Source organism: Ochotona curzoniae, unplaced genomic scaffold, assembly GCF_017591425.1.
Source record: "Ochotona curzoniae isolate NIBS_2020 unplaced genomic scaffold, NIBS_Ocur_1.0 scaffold_3890, whole genome shotgun sequence".
NCBI lineage: Eukaryota > Metazoa > Chordata > Mammalia > Lagomorpha > Ochotonidae > Ochotona > Ochotona curzoniae.
The window spans coordinates 13,320,451-13,346,966 of NW_024467115.1; the positions used below are offsets into that span (position 1 = coordinate 13,320,451).

Below are 26,516 nucleotides of genomic sequence, written 5' to 3' on the forward strand. Positions count from 1 at the left end.
GTCTTTATCATCTAATTCTGAGATTGAAATAGCCTTTTGATGCTTTGTGTGAGAGGCATCAGTAACCTCATTCATGATGCCTGTACCTTTTCTTTTGCCCTTGGACTTTGCAGTTCAGATGACCAGATTCTACTTCAGCTAATTGTCTCTTTAAGTTGTAGCATTCACAGGTCTGCTGATTGACTTCACTGTTCTCATTCAATGTCTGGTTCTCCATTTGTGGCACTCACACCATTTGCTCCAGCAAACTGCAGCCTCAGGCTCCTGCCTCGACACGCCCCCATGTGGGTACAGAGGCCCACATGACACAGACACCTGGGCCAGCTTGCACTGCTTTTCCAGGAACAATTACAGGGAACTGGATTGGAAGTGGGGCATATGGGACTTGAACTGGCACCCACATGGTGCCCAACAGGTACTGGCTTTACTCCCAGTCACGCTGGTGGCCCCTTTATATTTTTTATCGTTATTGCGTCAGCTAAATGAAGCTTCTAGTTATCTATCTGCTACCTCCAATTGGTCTTCCTTCTTCTGAGCCTCTTCTTACTCCCTCTTAGATGTTTTCTTTCACTGTCCTTTCCTCTTTTCCCTAACATTTTTGGCAGTATTATATCAGCACTTGACCATTCGAAGCAATGGCAAAGGCTTCCTCTGAGAAGCTCTTTTTGACATGTCTTCCCTTGTCACTGTGTTTTTAAATAACTATAAAATGTTTCACCCAGTTCATAGAGCTTGTCAATGATGGGGAATTGTTTTTCCCCATCTCTAAAACAAAGGAAAGCTGATTTTTACCCCCTTCAGTGCCTGTTGTAGTCTTTACGGGTCGTTGGTGTTCAACTGGTGTTTCACTGATTTGTCTGGAAGCTAACACTTCATAGAGCTTTCAAGGAAATTCCATTCCCATAAAAAACACTGAGGATTATTTTTGGATTTTTCTGCTTCTTTGTCTCTGACTAGAGAAGTTCTGACATCCTTCTTACAAGTTGTAAGATGTATCCACCAGAAGAAGAATAGATGAGAGAGATGCAGAATGTTAGGACTGAAAATATTTTTACAGATCCACATAATCCAGTCTTCTGATTTTTTTAGATGAACAGAACAGATATTTAGAAAGCTGAAATGACCATCTCAAATCAAATGAACACTTTGTGCTAACATTAGACTCTAGATATAGTTAGCTAAGTGCTGTTTCCTCAAGCAGTCATAGTACATGAGATGATATTATATTATGTTTAGTCTTGGACAATTAATTGTTAAAAGAACCAAATACTTACAAGGTTCTCATATCCATCTTACTAGCAACACATTAACAAACAGGAGATTGGGTCTTGAAAGTTTCTGAGTACATTTCCTCCCTTCCTGTAATTTTTTTCTAATTCATTCACCCCAACCGGGGAGTTGTTGATTGCATTACTTTCAAATTTACAGAATCATTTGCTGACATTCATATAAAATTTTTAATGAAGTGTAACATACTTTCAGAGAAGTAGGTAAATCACAAATGTATAAAGTTTAAATTTGCAAAAACTAACTGTGGTCGCAGCCATAGGACCAGCACCCAGGTCAGTACAGAGTAGCCCCAACAAGTTTAGAAACAATGAAATAAAACATTTGGAGAAATAAAAGGACTATGAAACAAATTTCTTTTTTCCTTTCTTCCTACAGGTATTATCGGTATGTGTGTTAACAACAATTCTTGGTTGTATATTTGGACTGAAACCAAGCTGTGCCAAAGAAGGTAATTAATACTCAGTACACGTTTTGTGTTTGTGTGTTTGTGTGTATGTGTAAGTGCGTGTGTGCAGGCTTCTTCAAAAAGTGATTGAGGTGAGTTATGCTGGTTTGTGCCTTCTTATTAAACTTATATTGAAGCTTACATTATTGTAGCCAGGTACAATGTACAACATCATTTTCTCGTATATTATTCCAAAACAAGGAAGAGGGGATACAACCAAAACCCCTAAGCAATACAAGATCAGTTGATAACAAACACATGGCTTCTGGTGCTATGTGCATGGAGCTCTTGCTGTCTGACTTTCTCCAGGTAATCCTAAGGAATCATTGCTGAAGCAGCCCTGGCGGTTGCTAGGCAACCAGTTAGCATTCTGGACAACTAGAAACTCATTCTGTGCCTTTTAGGTGTTTTTGTTTGTTTGTTTGTTTGTTTGTTTTAACACTGCAAATGGTAATTTCAAAGCAATAGTGTCATTAGTGCCATTTTAAATGTATTTTTCTTTTATATCAAGAATGTACTTTTCTTTATATATATTTTTTCTTTATATCACATACAGATCTCTTCCCTGTGTTCTCAAAATTAATACTAATAATCAAAATGATTGCAATTGACCATACTAGCATTATTTTGACTGTCATATAGATTTGTGTTTGCTTTGTGTACTTAATTTTGCCTCCTGTAACGTTTCTTATGGTTTTTCTTGGGAATGCAATTTTGAGAACTGAACAGATTCTTATCCTAATCAACTAATCTGTAACTATAATATGCACCATTTAAGACATCTTATTGATTATTAAGCTTTTATGTGTTACTTAAAAGAGTGAAAAAGAGTATCTGTAGTTACTTAGTGATCAACTTGCAGTGAATTATCCAACAAAACAAGGAAGTTATGAACTTTACTGCCTACTGTGTTGTCACTCTACAGAAATTAGCTCTCTGAATAGTGTGTGACTCATAGAAATCAAGACTAAGTATTAAAAAGTAGAAATTTTAATTTAAGTTCAATATAATACATACTGTTGTATTTTATAACTGACCAAATAACTATTAATGAACTTCAGATAATAGTTATTATTATAGTAGTTTTTCTGCTTTTGGCTCAGGAAGGTTAGTGTTTCTGAGAGTAATAATTGCTGTTATTATATGTCTTTAAACTTGCCTGATTTCTTAGTATCAATTTAGACTTAAATTCTATGGGAGCCTCTTGTTGTTTCAGAAGACCATGAAAATCAAGAACTGAGACTATTACTTTTTGTTAATTGAATGTACATTATTTGCCTCTCACCTTTTCTCAATACTCTAGTTTTCTAATAATTAGTAAGAACCTAGCTTATTTGAGAAATGCAGTAAGGCACTACAGCAATAAGATGATATTGAGCGAAAAGTGTTTTCTTGTTTTTCCTGGTGTTTGCCCATAGAGCAAAAGTTGATTAGCACCAACTCTGCATTCAGAACCTGCTGCATATCAAGGACACAGTACACTAGAAGAATCCAGACGTGCTCTTTTTCTTCACAAATAGATAGTCTGGTGTGAGACCAGGATGTCAACCAAGGATCCTTGTTACAGATGGAACTAGGTGACTGAAGGGAGGGACCAGGTTTTATACAACACCTGCTGGTGTGGATGTGGGGAGAAAGCTACCCTCCTTCACTGTTGGTGGGAGTGTAGGCTAGTATAACCACTGTGGAAGTCAGTATGGAGAGCTCAGCTATCCCACTCCTGGGAATATATCCAGAGGAATGAGATCTGCATATGACACAGGGATCTGTAATCCTATATTTACAACAGCACAGTTTACAATAGCAAAAACATGGGCACAACCCAGATGCCAGTCCAAAGAGGAGTGGATAAAGAAACTGTGATGCATCTAGTCCGTAGAATATTACTCAGCCATTAAAAAGAATAAAACCCAACCATTTACAACCAAATGGTTCCAACTAGAGATCATTATGCTCAGTGAAATAAATCAATCCCAAAAGAACAAATATCATATGTTCTCTCTGATATAAGGCAACCTTCAAACAGAATACGCAATCAATAGCCCATCCAGTACTGTTTTTGCTGCAACTCATGGGTTTTGAGATTTTTGTTTTTATTTTCATTTCTTCAAAATAGTTTGTTTTCTCTTATTAAATTTTTCACTGACTCATAAAAACGAGCTTATGTAACAGAAATTGAACCTGGGTTGGGGTGTTGGAGAAGGCTTTTGCTAAGGAGCTAGGTTTGATCTCCAGGTGAAATGGTGTTTGGAATTACAGGGTGCTGTGGAATCTGTTCTGTGCACACATACTGCTATTTTCTGCCAGTTCCTTCCCTTTCTGGAGTACTTCTGAACAAACACTTTAAAAAATGAAAAAGATTTTAACATTTAAAAAAAAATTTGGGAAATCCATTACTGCTTAAGCTGACCTTTTCATAATGTAAAATATTCAGAACCAAGACTCATTTTGATTTATCTTTGTCATGTCTTGGATATATAAGCCTTACCAGATCCAGAAGTGCTTATGATAAGTAAAAGAAACAAGTTTTCAATGTCAAGAAAACCAAGTGCCCATCTCTATACATCAGGTCACCTTGTGTGTGTGTGTGTGTGTGTGTGTGTGTGTGTGTGTGTGTGTATGGAAGTGTTCTTGGGTGATGTGTGTTCTAAGTAGTATGTGAATCTAGCTAACTTAGGTGTATTAACTGATATTGCTTTATAATTAGGACGATTAAAATCATCTAACTCACTGTTTAACATTTTCAGTAAAAAGTTGCAAAGGCCGATGTTTTGAGAGAACTTTCGGGAACTGTCGCTGTGATGTGGCTTGTGTTGACCTTGGAAACTGCTGTCTGGATTACCAGGAGACGTGTATAGAACCAGGTAAACGTGCAGAGACAAAGGTGGCATCATGGACAGGAGTCTCAGATCAAAAGAATGATCTGTGTTTTATAGGCATGTGATATATCTGATTCATCTGAGTTTTAATTTACAATGTACACCTGTTTTAACATTAGTGTTTATATTCCAATAGCTGCAGAGAGAGGATATTCCACATAATTTACCTTCGCTAAACATTGGATGGATAGCAGAGCTGTGCCTGTGTCTGATATATACTGAAAGCTTTGGTAGTCTCATTTGTATTTAAGCTAAGTTCTAAAAGGCTGCCTGAAATATGTAAAAACTTTCAGGGTGGCCTTATTAAAGGAACATCCTTAGATATACAGCTACACTTTAAAATGAAGCTATCAGAATGTGAAAAACTTTTGTTTGTTTTATGCTTCCTGGCATATGACATGGAATAGTATAGAAATGGGGATGAATCACATTTAGATTGAATTTTGACAACCCTGAAAGCTTGAGGAAGCCGAATCCTACATCTCAGTTGCATAATGATAATTATTGTTGTCCAAGTTTTAAAATGATGGAATTCAGGACTTACAGTGAAATGACAATTTGAAATCCTAACAGTTGGTACCTTAATGTTTTATTTTTGGTAATTTTGAGTGAATGCAATGGTGGCAGATTCTAATCTATGAGTCAATTCTGAGTTCTTTTAGGATGTGTTACATTTCAACCGTACATACATCTTATTATCTGTTTCTAGAACGCATATGGACCTGCAACAAGTTTAGGTGCGGAGAGAAAAGGCTGTCCAGAAGCCTCTGTGCCTGCTCTGATGACTGTAAGGAGCGGGGTGACTGCTGCATCAACTACAGTGCTGTGTGTCAAGGTCAGTCTCCCATGGGTTTGTTGGGCTTTGCGGCAGCCTAGTGTGCTATAGTCCTGGCTGATTTTGCATAGGTGTTTTCTTGTGTATTAAGTGTGCTATTTATTAACCAGTTATATGAGCTGAAAAATACTTTAAAACATTATACTAGGGTGCGGCCTGGTAGCTGAGTGGTTAAAGTCCTCGCCTTGCACACGCTGGGATCTCATATGGGCAACAATTCATATCCCAGCTACCCCGCTTCCTGTCCAGCTCCTTGCTTGTGACCTGGGAAAGCAGTCGAGGATGGCACAAAGCCTTGAGACCCTGCAACTGTATGGGAGACCCGAAACAAGCACCAGGTTCCTGGCTTGGATCAGCTCAGAATCCGCTGTTGTGGTCACTTGGGGAGTGAATCATCAGATGGAAGATCTTCCTCTTTGTCTCTCCTCCTCTCTGTATGTCTGACTTGCCAAGAAAATGAATATATAAATAAATCTTTAAAAAAACGTATTCTAAAGAAGAATGCAAGCATATGCATGAGCAGAGAGCCTGAACTGTGAAGCATTTTGTCGTGATGTCCTAGCTTTCCAAGAATTCTTGTCTACAAGTGGCCAGTTTGGTTTTAGCCAAAGCCACTCACTGTCCTGCACCTCCCTCTCCTGTTGGTTTTATAGATGCTGGGTCTTTGATGCCTTGTTTGTGGGAAAAATACTTTTTAAGTCCTAGTTCACTTTTATGCCCAAGTTCTCTTGGAGTAAGTGAAGGCAGTGCCAGATGCTTGGAGAATCAATGTGAAATGACTTCAAATGATTATAGGCTATTTCGTAAGGTGGTGTTTTACAGTGTCTTTTTCATGTCACAGGATTCCTTGAAATCACTTGGCAGAACCTGGCTATGTATGAGAGAGAAATAACATCAGTGTACCAAAGATTTGGTTGCTTGGATAGAAGGAGGTTTAGAATTTTTGCTGAAAATTATAGGAATTTGAAAATGCAAAAAAAAAAAATCAAATTCTCTTAAATATAGTGTAGTTGGCTCTCAGAATCCAAGATAGTTTTAATGATTGCAGGACCCTATGCATACTAAACTCTGAAGAGGTTAAAGTCCCTTATCTAAAATGACGTAACTGATATGCATCTTCTTAAGTATTTAAATCATTACTAATTCCTAATACAAGAAATATGCTATGTAAGCAGCTGTTTATACTGTATAGTCTAAGGAATAATACATAAAAAAGCATATTTCAGCACAGAAGAGGTTTATGATGTTTTAAAAAATTTTTGTTTTGTTTTGTTTGTTTGAGCCTTGAGCATTTCAACCCACAGTTGGTTGGATCCATGGGTACAACACTTGTGGAGGACTGTGATGTGTGTTAGTCTGGCAATGAGGCATTGCTTTTCCATCCTCAAATAAACTGACTCCTGAAACAGAATAGCTTCTTTTATTCATTATACTTCTCCAGTGTCATCATTTTTTGTCTGCATACCTGTTCGCCCAGTTTGGTTTCAGAATTTTTCTTAATGTATCTCATAGACATCAAACTATCATCCCTGTTAAGTCTGTTCAACTCATTTTATTTTCTGAACAATATTTTAGGTGAGAAAAGCTGGGTAGAAGAGACGTGTGAGAGCATTGATGAACCTCAGTGTCCCGAAGGGTAAGGTTCTGTTCTCAGATGCTATCTTTTCATTTTTAGAAATGCCGTTTGTTTCTTTTTCAGAATGTAAACATGATAATCGTTATTTTTATCCTGATCCATGTTTCACACCAGTGGTATTGAGATGATTACAGTGTGACACTTACTTTGGAAACTGGTGGGAAAAAGACCACAAATGTTTGTTATTCCAAAAGCCATTATACCAGAGCATTTACCTAAGAGCCTACTAAATCATCTTTTTTCTTTTCTGTTCACTAGAAATAGTTTCATGCAGATGTTTATAATGAAATCTAAGTGTACCTGATTCTGTGGGGTCTCCCAAAAATGCTATGTTATAGATACTACTTATTGGGAATTGTAGTTGTTTCAATGTATATATTTAAGATGGGAAGGGGTAGAAAAAAAGGCAAATATGTGTTTGCCTTTAACTTTTACATTACTGAGTAAGGGCTGGCATTAGGTGTAGCAGTCAAGTCCCTGTTTTGGGGATGGCTTCATCCTGTGTAAATTACTAGGTTCAGGTTCTGAACTTGCTTATGGTTCCTAGGACACACACTGGGGGACAGCAGGTGATATCTCAGATGCACGAGTCTCTGCCCTCCCCGTGCGAAACCCAGATTGGTAGCCAATTTCCTGGCATCATCCTGACTCAGATGCAAGTATTGTGCATTATGAGAGTAAACCAGCGATGGGGTATCTTGGTCTCTATGCCTTTGAAATAAAGTTAAATACAGAAGTGCGATTTAAGATTAAAAAGATTTATTTGAAAGTCTGGATTACAAGAGAGAGGTTTGGGGGTTGAGGGAGAGAGAAAAAGACAGAGAGAGATACCGAAATCTTTATCTGCTGATTCATTCCCCACATGGTTTCAACAGACATGGTGAGACAGGAGCCAGGAGCTGGGAGCCACAAGCTTCGTCTAGGTTTCCCACGTGGGTGCGGGGACCCAAGGACTTGAGCATTAGCAGATAACTGAATTGGAAGTAGAGCAGCCTGGATTTGAACTAGTGCCCACAGGGGATGCCAGCATTGTAGGTGGCAGCTTTATGTACTATGCCATAACACTTGCCTAATAAGTTAAAATTTGGATAACAAATAAATTAAAAATGACAAAATTATTGAGCCAATGTTCTGTGGGAAATCTTTTCATGGTTATTCTGTGATACACAGCTACTCTGCCATGCACTAGGTATCCCTACAGAATTGCTGAAGTGTGGCTGTTTTGCTGTAGCTATGTAGCCGCCCGCCATCCATAGCAATTTTTTTTTGCTGGCAACAACATATATGTGGTTTTGTTACCACCATCTTTGGATTTATAAAACGAAACTTTAGTTCTACTTGGTGTGTGTGACTTGGTGTGTGTGTGTGTTTGTACAATCTCATTGTTTGATTATTCCAATTTTGAATCCTTTATTTATATGTTTAAATAATAATTTTGTTATTGCTACAATAACTGTTTCTTTTAAATATGCTAAAACGATAGCATATCAATACAATATCAGAAGGTAGTTGTTCAGGAAAAAGTTTATGTAAATGAAATTCAGCAGAAATGCTACTTACTGTCATTTATTCTCCTGCATATTTGAAAATTCTTTTACATTTTGGTAGCATTTGGACCAGCTTTTGGAATGGTGTGAACCATGAATGATGTTTTTTGGATGGTAGCTCAAAATGCTGTGATGGCTTAATATACAATTTAATGATATATAGAGGTATACTGTGAAACAAACAAAAAGCCTGCAGGCCAAGCAAATGCAGGTAAAATCTCCTCTGAGAGCGTGCTTGCCAAGCTTTTAGGCACTGAATGTTACACAGAGACCTCAGTCGGAAAATCTTGGCTGCACTTTGGGAAGGTGGGAGAGCATCTTCACTGGATTTGTCTTCTTTTTGCTTCTTTAAACTTCTTTTTTCTTTCTCATTATCCAGATTTGAAGTGCCTCCTACCCTCTTGTTTTCTTTGGATGGATTCAGGGCAGAATATTTACACACTTGGGGTGGACTTCTTCCTGTTATTAGCAAACTAAGTGAGTAACTTCAGAGTTTACTGCTTTGTGTCCACAGTTTCAATGAGATAGATGAGGGAGGCAGTCCTTTTTGGAAAAGTACTGACAGACCCTGACTAACCGTCCTTCTCTGTAACCAGCTAGCTGAAGTTATTGTGGTTAAGCTATCCTCTAGGTACTTAAAAGATAGCATATTTTAATCCTTGGGAATGTTAATACATATATAGAATATTATATTTCTTTTGTGGAAAAATCTATTTAAGCATTCATGCTAAAATAAAATTTCAAAAGCACAGTATTTCTGATATGGAACCAGTACTTGACATAAAAATACTGTCTATTTGTTTAATCTCTATCATCAATGGCCCGATACAGCCCTTCTGATTTTTTTTTTACTTCATTCTGTCATTTTTTAAGGTATTTATGAAATAACATAATGATCTTTTTCAGTGCTTTAAATCACATTAACAACCAGCAGTGTGATTGTAAGCTATATTACTGTCATTTAAAAAGGAAAAAAATGCATATATGGAATGCATGGATCTGAAAACTGTTAAATGTCGCTGATTGCTAGTACTCCATGTTTAGATAGCTACAGTGTGCTACTGGATTGAAATGCAAATCAATAAAACCTTTAGTATCCTTTTGGAATTCTAAAATACTATTTACTAAACTTTGGTGTATGAGGTTGTCTTAAATATTAGAATCACTCTATGCAATGCCAACATGATTCCTATAGAGAGCTTCTGAAATAAAGTGTTTTTTTTTTCATTTTTACCTGTAATAAGAAGATTTTTAAATAAACAAAGATTTGGCGTAAACAGTCGAGTTTTACACAGAGAAAGCTCTGTTCTTGCCAGCAGGCCCACAGACTTTGAAGTGTAAATCCAGCCCTGTGTGACCACTGGAAGGAGAGTTTGTCTCCATGGCATCAAACTTAGCACCATGGGTTTAGAATGAAATAACTGTAGGTACCTATACAGGAAGTTTAAAAGATCATGCCTAGCCTGGAGCAGTTGGGACATAGCCTGTTGAGAAAGCAGTGAGATCTATAGACTTACACCAATCCAAGGAACTATTTCAAGTAATGAAATATTACAGTAGTAGAGGCAGAAAAAAGTGCAATATTAGGGTTGAATCACCAGGATTGTGGGAACAGTTTGACCTCCATACTTTGTCAGACATTAAGCCAAATGTCTTTGGTTTTAAAATGACTAAATTTGTCCAGGGTCAGCTATTGTCACATCTATGATCTAGAACTCTATCACCCCACCTACTGTTTTACCTTTGTTTTAATTTGCAGATTTATCTAATAATATGGTTTTAAAATGACCTCTTAATTAAGATATTTGACCACCAAGTAATATCAGAGACCTAGCACACGTGTTATTAGTACTTTTCTTTAAGGATTTATTTATTATTTTTATTGCAAAGTCAGATTCACAGAGAGAAAGAGAGGCAGAGAAAAATGCTCCATCTGCTGGTTCACTCCCCTAGTGGCCACAGTAGCCGGAGCTGAGCCAATCTGAAGCCAGGAGCCAGGACATTTGTCTGAGTCAGCCACGTGGGTGCAGGGTAGCAAAGCCTTGGGGTGTCCTTTATTGATTTCCCAGGTCACAAGCAGGGAGCTGTATGAGAAGTGGGACATGAACTGGTGCCCAAATGGGGTCCTGGCACATGCAAAGCAAGAACTTCAGCCACTAGGCTACTGTGCCAGGCCCAGAACTTGCTTGTCTTGAACATAATATGATGGATACATATGTGGTAGTTATTTAACTGGCTTAAATATTTTGCTCAATGTTTTTCTAAGAGAAAAAATTATTCATATAATTAAAATTTGATATCTAGAGTGTTGCTTTAACATAATCCTGAGTTTGTATCTGGTTATACCCCTTCCTGTGCTACGTTTATCTGTGATTTACACTGCTGTGGTACCAAAGTCAAATGGAACAAGCACATGATCTGATGCGCTTCATCACGATGCTAATTTTTTTTTTTTGTCTTCCAGAAAAATGTGGAACATATACTAAAAACATGAGACCAGTATATCCAACGAAAACCTTTCCCAATCACTACAGCATTGTCACAGTAAGCTGTGCTTTTCACCTAGACTCTGGTTTGGGAAATGCCACTTTATTTGTGCTATCTCCATTTTCTGATCCATGAAAAGGAGAGGCTGAAATCTTAAAATGATTTCTTAATTTCTTTTGTTCAAAGATTTTCTGATTCTTATGTCTTTTTTCCCCCATGAGGTTCTTTTTGTTATTGTTGTTGTAGTTTTAAGATTTATTCAGAGAGGAGGAGATTAATACAGAGATTTATACAGAGAGGAGGAGAGACAGAGAGGAAGATCTTCTGTCTGCTGGTTCACTCCCCAAGTGATCGCAACAGCAGGAGCTGGACTGATTCAAAGCGCGGAGCCAGAATCTTTTTCCAGATCTTCCACATGGGAGCAGGATCCCAAGGCTTTGGGCAGTCTTTGGCTGTTTTTCCAGGGCCTAGCCAGGGAGCTAGATGGGAAGTGGAGCAGCTGGGACATGAACTGGTGCCCAAATATGATTCTGGCACATGCAAGGCAAGGAATAGCCGCTAGGCTACTCTGCTGGCCCCTTCTCTATGTGCTTTATTTAAGCCAAACAGCTGTCCCCTACTCATGTGTTCTCAGCTTGCCTTTTTAATTATTCTGATGCTGAGTTTAAGCTAACCCCTTAGCCTTCCTCTAGATTGGATTACAGTCATCTTTTGTTTCGTTGGAACTTTCTAGATTCAATTTGAACTCAGGAGAAAAAGTGAAATTCATGAACCCTTGTGTGAAGCCCACAACATTGCGTGCCACTGGTACTGATGCAGGCTACTCCGGCACTCTAACAGGAGCTGGGTCGCAACTCTGCTAAAAAAGATAATAATTTATTGTCAGTATTTGGAAGACTGCTTATTCATATACAGCTTTTTAGACATGTTATTTGTGAATGTTATTACTACATCATTTAAAACATAAATGCTGTACAAAACTTTCAGTGGTTGATGGTGTTTTGACAACACCCATTGTTTTTTGTTCTTCTCTAATTAAACTTTATTATCATTAATTTCATCTTTGTTATGAGTTTCTTTTTTATAGTTTTATTGTGTGATCTTATTTAACATTAAGTAAATTCATGACTTATCAACATCTATATTTTTATCTTTTGTAGGGACTTTACCCAGAATCCCATGGTATAATTGACAATAAGATGTATGATCCCAAAATGAATGCATCCTTTTCACTAAAAAGTAAAGAGAAATTTAATCCCGAGTGGTACAAAGGAGAACCTGTGAGTGTCTTGTCTTAACTTCTGATGTCGCTTTTGTTATTATTGTCATTTGTTTCATTTGGAGTAAAATAATCAGACTCCCCAGAACTCTTTATGACCTATTTGATTTACTGTATATGTGAGCACCTTTCCCTAATGGATATGAATGCTGGTAACCCTAAATGCAAGTTGCTTGATTGCATCAAGTGAGAGTAATTTCAGAGATGGGTTTGAGTTGTATTCAGCCACTTTCATTTTCTGATTGGGTCTTCTTACATATATTAGCATGAAGCAGTAGTCTGGGTGAGTTTAGATTTCCACAACGCTATTTAGTTTTTGGTTGAGGTGAGCCTTGGCTTCATTTGATGCATTTTAAAATAAAGATTCTTTGTGATCCTGATTTGAGATGTGCTGACCTTTTTATTTTTTCTGATTGCTACATTCATTATGTAGGATCTTTTTGGCCAACTTTGATATTCTTTAGAAGGAAAAAGAACATTATATTTAATTTGCAGGTTATGAAGTCAAATTTAGCTCTGATATCAGATGATTTTGGGCAAATCATTCTTGCTATACTTTGGTTTTCTCATTTCTATATCATGGATAATATTGTTAACTATGTCACAGGGTTGTGTGAAGAATATATAAACTAATAACAGAATGCCTACAGGGATATTCATACTGCTATTGGCAGTTAATAAATGCTTAACAAATGTCAGTTACAGAAGCAAAGTTGTCAGTAACTTAAATACAAGTGTTTTTCCTCTTTCAAATTAATGAATTGATTTCTGTCCATCTTATTTTAGGTTAAGTGTTTTTTTGTTTTTTTGGGGTTTTTTTGCAATTATTTAACTTCTTTTTGCTGCTGTCATATAACAAGTTTGTTATTATCTAATTGTAGGAGCTTGCTGCCCTCAGGAACATTCTAACTTGAGCACATGCATTCCCAGGAGGTGAATGTTTACATGATTTCCTAACTTCCCTTCATTATCTTCTCCAGATTTGGCTCACGGCAAAGTATCAAGGCCTCCGGTCCGGCACTTTCTTTTGGCCAGGGTCAGATGTGAAAATTAATGGAATACTCCCAGACATCTACAAAATGTATAATGGGTATGCGTAAGCAAAATTTTCAGGGTCCTGTAATATGCTTACTTTTTTCATTCCATCTTTTAAAAATCAAGTTCTGAGCCGTAGCTTTTGAGTGATATATTGACTGGAAAATGCAGACTCAGAATAAGAGCTCTACCTCAAAGAGCTTTGGATACAAGGTAAATACCGAAACTACACAAGTGTTTTTTTGAAACACTAATGACACCTCTCGTTCTGATCTTTGGTCCAGAATTAAAAGTGAGTGCATGGGCCTAGCACGATAGCCTCATAGTTAAAGTCTTCACCTTGCACGCACCCGTATCCCTTATGGGGGCCTGTTCATATCCCAGCTGCTCTGCTTCCCATCCAGCTCCCTGCTTGTGGCCTGGGAAAGCAGTTGAGGACAGCCCAAAGCCTTGGGAACCAGCACCTGCAAGGGGGACCAGAAGAAGCTCCTGACTCCTGGTTTCAGATCGACTCAGCACCGACTATTGTGGCCACTAGGAGAGTGAATCAATGGACAGAAGATCTTCCTCTCTGTCTCTCCTCTCTTTATATCTGATTTCCCAATAAAACAAATAAATAGATAAACATTTTTTAAAAAGTGAGTTCATGATGGAAATCGAAATCTGAAAGGGGAATTCTGCATATTTTAACTGTAGGAAGAAAATGAACTAAGAGCAGAAAAGGAAGTATAAAGAATGACACAGGTAACAGTCACTTCTTAGTGTGTGAATGTATTTCTCTGACATCAGGGACACTTCTGGTCATTAATTTCTACTTAGTTCTTAAAGTTTATGTATTTTTGCTTATTTGGAAGACAGAGTGACAGAAGAAAATAGTAGAGGTAAGATGGAGGGTAGGGGAGAAAGGAGGGAGAGAGAGAGACAGAAATCTTTCATTGATTATTCTGGTCCCCAAGTGCCACAGCAGGCAGGGCTGGGCCAGGCTGAAGCCAGGAGGCAGAAACTCGCTTTGCGTCTCCCTCGTAAGTGGGAGATAGCCACATACTTGGGCCATAATCTGTTGCCGCTCAGGAGCATTAACAGGAACCTAGATCAGAAGTGGAGGTGGGACTCAGTCAAGGCAACTTGATGGGGTACTTGTATCCCAAGCTTCAGCTTAACCCACCAGTGTACCGCAGTATACATGCCTCTATATGGATAAATAAATAAGTAAATAAATATTTATAAATTATTTATTTTTATTACAAAGTCAGATATATATATAGAGAGAGAGGAGGAGAGACAGAGAGAAATATCTTCTAACCGATGATTCACTCCCCAAGTGACCTCAATGGCTGGAACTGAGCCAGGACCCAGGAGCTCTTCTGGTGTCCCACATGGGTGCAGGTTCCCAAGGCTTTGGGCCGTTCTTGACTGCTTTCCCAGGCCACAAACAGGGAGCTGGGTGGTAAGCAGAACTGCCAGGATTAGAAGTGGCTCCCATATGGGAGCCTGGCACATTGAAGGTGAGGACTTCAGCCACTAGGCCACAGCGCTTGGCCCTAAATATATTTTCTAATGTAATAACCTGATCAGATAACCTCCCTATAGTACTCAAAAGCTGTAATGTATTTAAAACAAAACAAAAAGAAAAAACTACCTTTCATGGAAGACCTTTTGTGGCTGAACTCATGAGATAACCACTAATATACCTGCACAGTTTGCATTACAAAGTTGATATGGCAGGATATTTAGGGAACAGAAAAGGTCATAAGTTTCAACCAAGAAGGGCAAAGCAGTTTTCTTTGGCAGTCTTATGTTGTATTGTATTATTTCTGATTCACATGAGAATAACGCAATGGCTGTAACTCACCTTCTTATTGGCTGTTGTTCTCATTCCATTGATGAAATTGAGATGGTTTGTGAGATTTTAGATAGTATGCATTGTACTGCATACTGAAATATTAGTAATATCAGATGTTGAGCTTTCCAAAGTCTAGTAGAGAACATAGCAATTATCTGTGTCACCTGTATGTGGGTTGGGCCAGTACTGTGATGGAGGTATGTAAACAGACCCTGTGCCAAGAAGGTATAATTAATTCTGCTGAAGAAACATTGCCTGGAGAACAATTATCTACTCATCAAGTGCCCACTTTCCAGTTACACAAGAGTCATCAGTGAGTTCTTTATGAGGTACCCTTTGCAGAATGCATTAATACATGAGCTGTTCTTGTGGCTTACAATGATGGCTCTCAGGCACAAGGATAAAATCCTCAAGTGGGGGATAGGAAATAATTTTTAAAAATCTTATTACAACTATAACTGGTATAAAACTTAATGTTTGTTCTTTATATATAAGTATTCATACTAAAACCATCCTGTGACTTTAAGATACAGACACATGCTATCTTCAGTTAAAAAATAAAAAATAAAATTCAAGCGATGATTCCGTGTTTTTTGTTGTGTTAATGCTTCATTTTAGTTCAGTACCATTTGAAGAAAGAATTTTAGCTGTTCTTCGGTGGTTACAGCTTCCTCAAGATGAAAGGTATGTAGACAATTCCTATTTTAAATGTTCCTTTGTTACATGGATGTTATATGCTGCTTTAAAATAGACTACATCAAAATTTTACTATTAACTATGTTATTTTATATTTAAGTAAATTCCTCAGTGAACCATTGCACATTTTAAAGAATTTAATTGATTCTGAACACATTTAGAAATGTTGCCCCTGGGTTGTTGAATTTTAAATCATTATCAATTGTTGAATTATTCTTTCCATTCTGTTTTTCAATGTGTTCGTAAAATATTACATTTTGGTACTGTTTGATTTAGACCACACTTTTACACTCTGTATTTAGAAGAACCAGATTCTTCAGGTCATTCATATGGACCAGTCAGCAGTGAAGTAAGTATCCTTTTTAATCAGTGATTTTTCATTAACCCTAACACCATCTAACTGAACCTTGCTTTGAAACAGAATTTTGAGACTATTTCATAGATTTTGTGATATCTACAAAGACACTTAGGCACAATTTAGAAATTAAAGAATGTACTTAGCATAAGATTTGGGAGTGTTGTTTTACTAACCATTTTCATAGTGCTAAAAGGAACTGATGATGAATTGATTTCTGTGTTTTGAATTCTAAAGCCGTGTCTACTCCATAGCCTTCTTATTTGGCCTAAAAATCTGTAGGCAAGTGCAAATCCCAATGAAAACAGAGTGCTAAATGAAATATCAGAAAAACCTTGATCTGAACTCTCCTCTTTAGAAGGAGGAGAAAACATGCTTAAAACAGAGTTAGCACATCAAAGGATTGAGGATTTTATTAGGAATGTGGAGATACGCAAATAATAAATTTTTAGTGAGTGGTTTCTCGGAATCTAGTGATAGGAGAGTAGCAGCTTATGGACTTTCTCAATGTAAAATCTTACTTGAGCTGACACCTGCCAGGGCTTAGGCCTTGCCTATGTTTGTTATCTGTGTAGAGCCTGTACATCCTTCTTTCACTGTTCGGGTCACGATGTCTCTTTTGTACTTCAGAGTGCAGGAAGCGCTAGACGAGAAAATGATTTAAGCTTCTTTCCTTGAACCTCTAAGTCAGTTTCCTTCTGGTACATATTTTGTCAGTTACCTAAGATACCAAACAGACAAGAAGAAGCCTCCATCTGTGAATGTCATTGGCCAGGATGAAAAGGAGGAATATTACTGTTAGAATCAGCCAGTCACAATTTTTGTCTATAGTTATTTTTTATCCATGTGATTCCAATGGAGAAAAGATCATAAATGTACTTGCTTAATAACCAGCGTTTAACTTTGATCTGCCATCAGCTCTTCTGCTCAAATAGTTCAGGAAGAATAGTTTGTGAGCACTAGGTCCAAATGAAAGCTTGGCTTGATACGTTTGTTTTATGTCCTGGTTTGTTTTAACATTTATCATTTATTTGAAAGTCTGATTTCTATAGAGAGAGGGAGAAAGAGAGATCAGAGGTCTTCTTGGTTCACTCTCAGAGGGCCACAACAGTCAAGGCTCAGCCAGGCAGCAGCCAGGAACTTCTTCCAGGTCTCCCAAATGGGTGCAGGTACCCAGAGGCTTGGGACATGCTCTGGTGCTTTTCCAGCCCATTGGTAAGGAGCTGGATTGGCAATGATGTCTCTGGGATGTGAAGCAGTACCCACATGCAATGCCTGTGTTGTGATTGGCAGCTTTACCTGTCATACTGCAATGCATGCTCCTTGGTTTTGTTAGAAACAGTATTTTTTCATCTACTTGAAAGGCAGAGCAATGAAGAGAGGGAGGAAATAGAGATAGAGATCTTAAGTTCGCTGGTTCTCTCCCCAGATGCCTGAAACAGCGAGGGTAGAATGCAAGCTGAAGCAAGAGCCTGGAGCTCTTTCCAGCTCTGCCATGTGAGTGGCAGGGATAGAAACACTTAAGCCATCACCTGCTGCCCTGCTGAGTGCCTTGTTAGGAAACAGAAGCAGAGAAGGCAGGACTAGAATTAGGCACTTTGGTATGAATGCTGGCATTGAAAGTGTTGGCTTAGCCTGTTGTGCAGCAATACCAGCCTGTTGAGTTCTAGTTTAAGGTGCCATTTGATCTAAATGTTTAACAGCAGCAGAGGAAAACAGAAAAGGAGCAACTGTGATTGCTTTTATTTCAGATAAAAGGGGGTGAAGAAGAAAGCTGCCCCCACAAGGGCCTGTTCTTACACTTTGTGCTCTGTGCATCCGAATCTGTCTCCAACAGCTCCGCTGTAATCAGTGACCCCGCTGATCCTTGCTTCCTTCCATCCTTCAGTGAAGCACAAACGTTCCTGCTTAGAGGTCAAAGGGAAAATTTCCTGCATGTGTTGTTTTGATGGGAACAATTGACTGGATGCTAGTATTTTTGTTTTTTAGTATAGTCACTGGCATTTAAGAATCATGTCTATGTCATTTTGGCTACAAAAAGATCTAAAGATCATTTTGTACTAGTAGTTTGATTATCAGACTATACACATTTTAAAATTGGTGTTCTGCTTTCTAACTCACTAATGATTTTCCTAAGTACCTGCTTTCCTAATGGTTCTTTATTCAAGGTTGAACCCATTACTTTTCAGACCTTACTTGGAGAATCTGTAAACTGTGTAACTCTAATAGTACTGACACGTGAAAGCCCACTTTACTTAATGCTTAAACCCAATTTTTGTGTCTTATGCTTTTTTGGGTGAATAAAAGATCATGTTTAATGGAATTTGTCTCATGTTACAGAGAAATATTCTGAATATATATGAAGATTAAACTGATTTGCTAGACTATAGAAAACACACAAAGTTGCACAAGAGATTGTTTTCAACTGATTTTATAAGGAAAGAGAAAAAAGATTTAAAAAAAAGCTATAATGCAGTTTGGCAAACCATTTGCTATTCTGTAATGTGTATGCATGCGTAAAATATGTAATATTCATATGCAAAATTATATATTATTTAAAAGAAAGTAATAGATCGTATTCTTGAGAGATCTGCATCAAAATTGTAAGCAATGGACCTATGAGAAGTATTTTGTGAATAATATTGCGCTTTTTCACTGTTCACAGTCAGCCCTGTTTTGCTGAGCTTCATGTCTTTGACGCTGATCTTATCTCATATGAATCTCTTCATCACAAGTGAACCCACTGCACTTTTTATTTCTGCGCATAGATAGCTTTATGTAGAAATAGCCATGGTGGAATGCGGCACATGAGATTCTTTCCTTTTCTTAGGTCATCAAGGCCCTGCAGAGGGTTGATAATATGGTGGGCATGCTGATGGATGGCCTGAAAGAGCTGAACTTGCATCAATGCCTCAACCTTATCCTCGTTTCAGATCATGGTAATCTTAAGTTTGTACCATTTGCTCCTTCGGCTAAATGGTGTTAAAAGTTTGCTTGATTGATTTTTGTTTCATTATTTCCTCTAATTATTACAGGTTTTCAAATTAACTACAACTTGTTATGGAAAATCTTCAGGGAAAATGTTTTAAATATTAAATATGAATGAAGCAGAATTCTGAGAAAATCTAATCACATACTAACCGTAACCTATGTCTCTTCTAATTTGGGAAAGGAATCTGAAATTTTTCAGTGTTTTTTACATTATGTTTTGCTAAGTTCATAATTTTAGATTCAATTGAAATGTATTATTATGTCCTCTTAAATGTTTTAGTATGATAAATCTAACCTAAAAGTTAGTATAATATCAGCCTATGCTAATTTTGATATTTGGATTTTACTTTTGCTTATTATAATTTTGCTTTAAAGATTCATTTTGTTTATTTAAAGGCAATGTTATGGAGAGAAGGAGAGAAAGAGAGGGATATCTGTCTTGTGGTTCATTTCCAAAAAGCTGTAGCAGCCAGGCTGGGCGAGACCTAAGCCAGAAGCCAATCACAGGATGGTTGATCTAGATCTCCCACACGGGTGCAGTTGTCCAGCCGGACTGTCACCTGCTGCTTTCCCAGATACGTTAGCAGGGAGCTGGGCCGGAAGCAGAGCAGCCAGGACATACACTTGCATTCTTATGTGTGTCTTAACATCATGGACAACTTAGTCTGTTGTACCAGAACGCCAGTTCCTACAGCAATTTTTGCAATATATTTTCCTGTGCAACTTGAGGACTGTGGAAGTGGTGTGCATACAAAAAAGTAGAAAACAAGTTCTTTTCTGTTTGCTTTGTTCTTTTTAGATTCGTATACAATTGCAGAACCCTAATTTCAGAAACCGTCCTAAGAAGTTATGTGCTAAGGAAGGTTCAATTCTGGAATGAGACTGACAGAATGCCAATTAGTATTATAAGTGACTTGAGACAAATACCTGAGTTTTCCTGTTGGGTTTGAAACTGTGATAAAACATCCTCTTTACTTGCATAATGATGTTGAGCTAGTTTTGAGTAAAAGAATGGGAAATGATCTACAAAAATGTAAAGTGGTGTATCTAGCTGAAATTCTGTGGCTTAGCAGATGTTCACTAACATGAGCGCTGAACTCATGTCAATGAATAAATAACAAAGTGAAAATAACTCCTGCTCTACCTATTATTATTGTCATTACTATTATTGTTTTATTAAGGTGGCTATATATTTTGTCTCCTAGGCATGGAGCAAGGCAGTTGTAAGAAATATGTATATCTGAATAAATATTTGGGGGATACAAAAAATATTAAGGTTGTCTATGGACCTGCAGCTCGGTTGAGACCATCTGATGTTCCAGATAAATATTATTCATGTAAGTTTATCTCTGTGCTAACTTTGGCTATCTAAGATTATGTTTATCTAAATCATATGCTTCTAAACTTACAGGCATCCAAGTTAATTTCCTTTCAGTGAGTATATTTCTAGTACAAATCTTTTATACTCAGAGGTTATATAAGACTAGATGTGAGCACACAAATCTGCCTACCTCTTTGTTACTTGTATCCTGATCCCATTTGTTGATCTTCACACAATTCCATCAAGTGTGTTTTACCTGTATTAGCTTCATGTCTATACTAGGAAGGAATTTTAAGAGAAAGACTGAGCTACTCTTACTCACTTTAAACTAATGACATTGCGTTAAGATGACTTACCTTGCTTTAGTGTGATGTTTTATTTCTAAAAGAAATACTGTCAGTAAGGTTAAAGTCTGTAACCAATTAATCCCAAAGAATAGTCATTCCCAAGAACAATGAAATTTTGTCTTTCAAAAAGACTGGTAAAAGAAATTTCACATTCTGTCCTAATCACTTGTGGAAGACAAATTCATGGGCTATTTTTACTCTTACGTTTTAAAGATTTATTTATTTGAAAGGCAGAGTTACAGAGAAAGAGGGGGAGAGGGACGGAGCAAAGGAGTGAGGGATGGAGGAAGAGAGAGAAAGAAACAAAGGGAGGAAGAGAGGGGAGAGAGAGAATCTGATTGGAAGTAGAGCATCTGGAACTCTAACTGTTCCCATATTGGGTATCAGTGTTACAAGCAGTAGCTTCATCCACTTACACCACAAAGCCAGCCCGTCCATAATATTTTAAAAAGATAACCCTTGCTTTGCAAGTCAAATCTGTTTCACAATTTTTCATGTCTTTCATAGCCTTCAGACACAAAGAACAAATACTAATCTGTTACAGTGAGCTTTGAAATGGAAAGAAATAAGCTTTATCCTACAGTTATCAGAATTAGATTATGTTTGTTTCTGCAACGAGATATGTTTTAATAGATACCACTGAATTTTAATGAGGAAACACAGATTTTCCTCCAAGAAAAGTTATGCAAATATATCTACTATGACAAGGCACACATTCAACATGTATAATGAGAAGTTCTAATTTGTATTTTTTTAATTTATAAAGGTAATACTTGGTTTTTATGGAAACCTGTGTAGAAAGTGTAGAGGTGGGAGCAGTCCCCAAGGATGGTTGAGAAAAGTGGTTGACTTTCGGGAGCTTTTTCCTCAAGTTGGCTCCCTGGTTAAAGCAGAAATGACATGTATGCTAATTACTCTACATTTATAAAAATATATTCTTTTACCTAGGTAATTTTGTTAAGCTTATGCAAAGTATAGCTGAAAGAAAATTTGGAAAGCTAGATGACTATTGATTTGTGATGTAAAACATACTAGATTCGTATGCTTACTATACAAATTCAGTGTTAAAACTACTCTATCTTATAAATTTTCTTGTGCCATTCTTTGAAAATTCTGGGATTACGGAAGCTAAAATTGAGTTTTAGGATAACCAACGCTAAAGTACCAATTTCCTACCCTGTGTTCCTCCACTTCAGAAACCCAGTTCTCCTCTTTCGAGATATCATCTTTAAGTTAAGGATGTGTTTTCCCGTGTTTTCTGTTCATATATTAAACACATAGTTTTTATTTTTATGCACTGTAATCACACTAAGTCTAGATAGGTTTATGGGATAGACAGTAGGCTACTCAGATGACAGGGTAGATGGATGGAAGGATAAATGAATGGGCAGATGGATGGATAGGCAAGTGGTGGTTAGGGACAGATATGTGGTTGATCACTTGAATGAATGCACAGAGATCCTGTAACTAGCTGTATCGCTTAAGAGAAGTAAACTATTTTCTGGGCTCGTTTTGCTGATATGTAATTATTTAAGTGTATGTCTGGAACATATATTGGTTTTTAATATATAGAGTTTGAGTCTGACATTATTTTTGTGTCTTTAAAAATTGTGATATGCTTCACATGTTAATGTTTCTTCTTTCTCCCCTTTAGTTAATTATGAAAGTGTCGCCAGGAATCTTTCTGTGAGTATCTTTAATTTCTCATAATCTAGTTATTGTTAGTTTTATATAATATGTATTTAGAGAAAAGGTTTAGCATTTACTCTTTTTCCGGTTATGATTTTGCTTTTCAAAAAAATTTTTTTGATCAACATGTAATACTTGTATTTTTAATATGGGGGACAGTGCAAAATTTCAACATAAATACATAGCATAAAGCAGTCAAACCAGGAAGTAGCTTCTCCATTTCGTTATGTTTTTGTTGTGTTCAGAACATATCAGTTTCTCTCTTCTAGTTCTTTATATATTATTTAATACATTGTTGTAAATTGTAGTCATACTGCGGTGCTGTGAAACATTAGAAATCATTATTCCCGTCTGACTGTTTTAAATACCTGTTATCCAACCCCCTGCTCAACCCCCTCTCCTTGCCAGTCTCAAGTAATCATGATTTGATGTTTAGATTTACTAGCTTTCTAAACTTCCAGAGATAAGAAATATATTATTTGTCTGTATCTTACTTAGTTTCCTTAATGTAATGATATCCTGTTTTATTCATTTTGCTATCAGTGTCAAGATTGTATTACCTTTATTGCTGAATAATATTCCATTGTTTATATATACTCTAGCTTCTTTATCCATTTAGTCATTGATGGGCAACTGTGTTGATTTCATAGCTTGCCAATTTGTGAATAGTGCTTCAATGGACACAGGAGAGCAAATATCTCTTTGATATGCAGACTTTATTTGATTATATCTAGGAGTAGAATTAGGAGTCAAATAGTTGATCTCTTCATTAGTTGTGCTCAATCACATTTGCAATAGTATATAAGGATTATCTTTTATATACATTCTCACCAACACTTGTTATTGTTTTTTTAATTTATTTTTATTTGAAAGACAGAGAGTAGAAACATTGGTTTACTCCCCAGATGGCAACAGAGGCCCAGTCTGAAGCTAGGAGCCAGGATCTTTCTCTGCGTCTCCGATGAGGTGCAGGGGCCCAAGTATTTGAGCCATCTTCTGCTACCTTCCCAGATCATTAGCAGGGAGATGGATGAGAAGTAAAAGCAGCCAGGACTTGAACTAGTGCCCAGATATGATTCCAGGACTGCAGGCAGAGGCTTAGCTGACTATGCCATGGCACTGGCCTTGTGTTCTTTTTGATAACAGTAATTCTAACTACAGTGAGATGATACCTCACTATGGTTCTGATTTGTTTTTCCCTGTAGGAAAAGCTAAGCACTTCTATTTGATGGTCATTTGTATTTCTTCTTAAAAAGATTATTTGTTCATTTATTCAGAGTATTGTTTAGGTTTTGTTGTTATTGTTGAGTTTTTAAAAGTTCATTCTATATTCTGGGTGTTAATCTTTTGTCAGACTTTGCAAATATTTCCTCCCATTCTGCCAGTTGTGTCTTTACTCTGTTGATTTGTTGCTTCTGATGTAAGAAAATCTTCTTACCTTTATAGAATCCCATTTGTGGGCTGGTGTATTTCACAGTGGACTGGGGTCTCACATGGGGGCCTGGTGGAGTTCTAGCTACTCCACACTCTGTTGGTGTGCCTCGAAAAGCAATGGAAGGTGCTCCAAGTATTGGCTTCAGCATCTCTGTGAGAGGCCCAGATGAAAGTTCTGGCTCCTGGCTCCTTGGTTTGGCCTCCCCCAACCCTAACCAGCAGTCAGAAGCATCATCTGCATTACTCACATGGATGCTGAAGCCCAACACCTGGAGCATCTTCTATTGCTTTTCTTCTTCCTCCCACCCTCTCTTCCACTCTTTCCATTTCCCCTTATATTGTCACAGTAGTATAATCCTTTAGTAACAGTTAAAAGTTTGATATTTTGCTACTTACGTGTATAACTTTGTTAGTATAGGCAAAGGTAGAAAATCTATTTAAAAACACAATCATCAGTAGTAATTTGATTAAAGTCTAGTGACATGCCCAAGAGTCCTAGGAATTTTACGTAGTGACAATTATAACTTTCTGTAATAGTTTCAGCTAGCTTAGAATGTTCATATTATAAATTATACAAGTAATACTGTTGATCATTTTCCATCTTTGACTTATTGGAGAGGGCAGTGAAAGATTTGTGAGCAAAAGTTCAATCATGAAGCAGTTTTAAGAGACATTATATTTAGATAATACATAACTCATATTTTTCTTTGCATGTTTTAATTTTAGTGCCGGGAACCAAATCAGCACTTCAAACCTTACCTGAAACACTTCTTACCTAAGCGTTTGCATTTTGCCAAAAGTGACAGAATTGAACCTCTAACATTCTATTTGGACTCTCAATGGCAGCTGGCACTGTAAGTTTTGACGGTCTCCCAGTCTCCCAGACAACCTATGCCTGACTTTAGTAAATCAAGGTGATCACTGGGCCCTTTCTCACAGTGCTGTATTTGAGAACTTTATGAATATGATTCTCTTATCCTATCTACCTGAAATTTCTCATACTTGGTCTACAATTATGTTGCCATACAATTTATGTATGTTAGTAGCTTGAGAGGCTAATAAACAATTAGTAAGAATGCTTTACAATATTGATCAACTACCTTCATCATACACTGTTGCTTTAATTTTTCTAATTCACTGTGTTTTATTTGAAAGGCATAAAGAAAAGTGAAATATGTATCTCTACATCCACTGCTTCACTCCCCCAAATACACACAGCAGCCAAGACCAGGCCAGCCCATCGAGAGGAGCCAAAAATTAAATTCTGGTTTCCTATATGGGTGGCAGAAACCCACATATGTGCACATCCCTCCCTTCCCAGGGTGCATGTTGGAAAGAGGAGCAGAGCCAGGACTCAAGCGCAGGCTCTCGGAAGTGGGACGTGTGTCCCAAACAGCATCCTCACTGCTGCGCCAAATGTCTGCACTACAGTGGCTCATGTCATTCTTGTTATACCAACACTGCACACTGCATAGTGCACAGATGATCTTTCTGTAAAGTAAAGAAAACAGAGATCATCCTTAATTATTTCCAAGCCAGAATGGTTTAATAAAACAGTTTTGTCTTCTTTAATACTGAAAATAATAGCATGTTTGTCCTATTAAATATTATAAAAAGACTTAATGTTACTTAATTCATACTAGGAATCCCTCAGAAAGAAAATACTGTGGAAGTGGTTTTCATGGCTCTGACAATGTGTTTTCAAATATGCAAGTGAGTAAGTCTTTTATTCTTTTTAAAAAGGTTAAATATGAAGAAAATTTGAAAATATTAGGCTTAAAAGCCTAGACTGTGATTTTGTGTGTGGAAAGGGAATTAGTAGAATTCTTTTCTTTGGACATCCAAGGACTTTGTTAAAATTTTACATGTGTAGTTTATGAACTTAAGACTTGCACTTCCTCATCTTTCTTGCACATAAAATTTGTGCTCTGCTAAGTATATTGCTCCATATAGGAAAGGAGCAAGGTGAGCCAGTGACTTACTAGGTTTACTAGATGAGAAGATAAAATATACTATATTTAAGTTCTGGAACAAGATAGTCACTTACACTTACTTATATAGCATTTAAAGTTGTCAAAATACACTCACTGTAATGAGCTAATTTCATCCCTGCAGGTGAGGTGGGTGGGATAAGGGTGACAACCCAATTCATAGACACAAAGGATCACAGCATCCATTCTGCCCCAGTTGTTATCAAGGTCTATGGTTACACTGTGAGAAATTATCCTGATGTCCTTAGAGTGTGTGTGTGCTGGGGATGAATGCAATATCCCACAAAGTGCATTATGGCTGGTAGTTTTCCCTTTATCTTTACAAGACCAGTTTTTGTGTGTACGATGCAGTTAAGATACTTTTTTGATGAACTATATACAGCTGAGATGCACTGATATACTGTTACTGACTAATC

The 26,516-nt window shown here is 37.2% G+C and overlaps 1 protein-coding gene across 1 annotated transcript in view; it reads left to right on the forward strand.

Annotated features, from left to right (window-relative positions):
* Positions 1-26,516, forward strand: part of ENPP1 (ectonucleotide pyrophosphatase/phosphodiesterase 1) — a 79,877-nt gene that overhangs the window by 39,830 nt on the left and 13,531 nt on the right. The window contains exons 2-16 of the mRNA XM_040965202.1: positions 1,666-1,738; positions 4,483-4,599; positions 5,324-5,449; positions 7,025-7,085; positions 9,012-9,109; positions 11,097-11,176; positions 12,280-12,399; positions 13,379-13,488; positions 15,895-15,960; positions 16,249-16,321; positions 19,158-19,266; positions 20,524-20,655; positions 22,641-22,672; positions 24,836-24,963; positions 25,753-25,822. Of these exons, the coding sequence (XP_040821136.1) occupies positions 1,666-1,738; positions 4,483-4,599; positions 5,324-5,449; positions 7,025-7,085; positions 9,012-9,109; positions 11,097-11,176; positions 12,280-12,399; positions 13,379-13,488; positions 15,895-15,960; positions 16,249-16,321; positions 19,158-19,266; positions 20,524-20,655; positions 22,641-22,672; positions 24,836-24,963; positions 25,753-25,822 (1,395 nt within the window). The remainder of the gene's footprint in view (positions 1-1,665; positions 1,739-4,482; positions 4,600-5,323; positions 5,450-7,024; positions 7,086-9,011; positions 9,110-11,096; positions 11,177-12,279; positions 12,400-13,378; positions 13,489-15,894; positions 15,961-16,248; positions 16,322-19,157; positions 19,267-20,523; positions 20,656-22,640; positions 22,673-24,835; positions 24,964-25,752; positions 25,823-26,516) is intronic.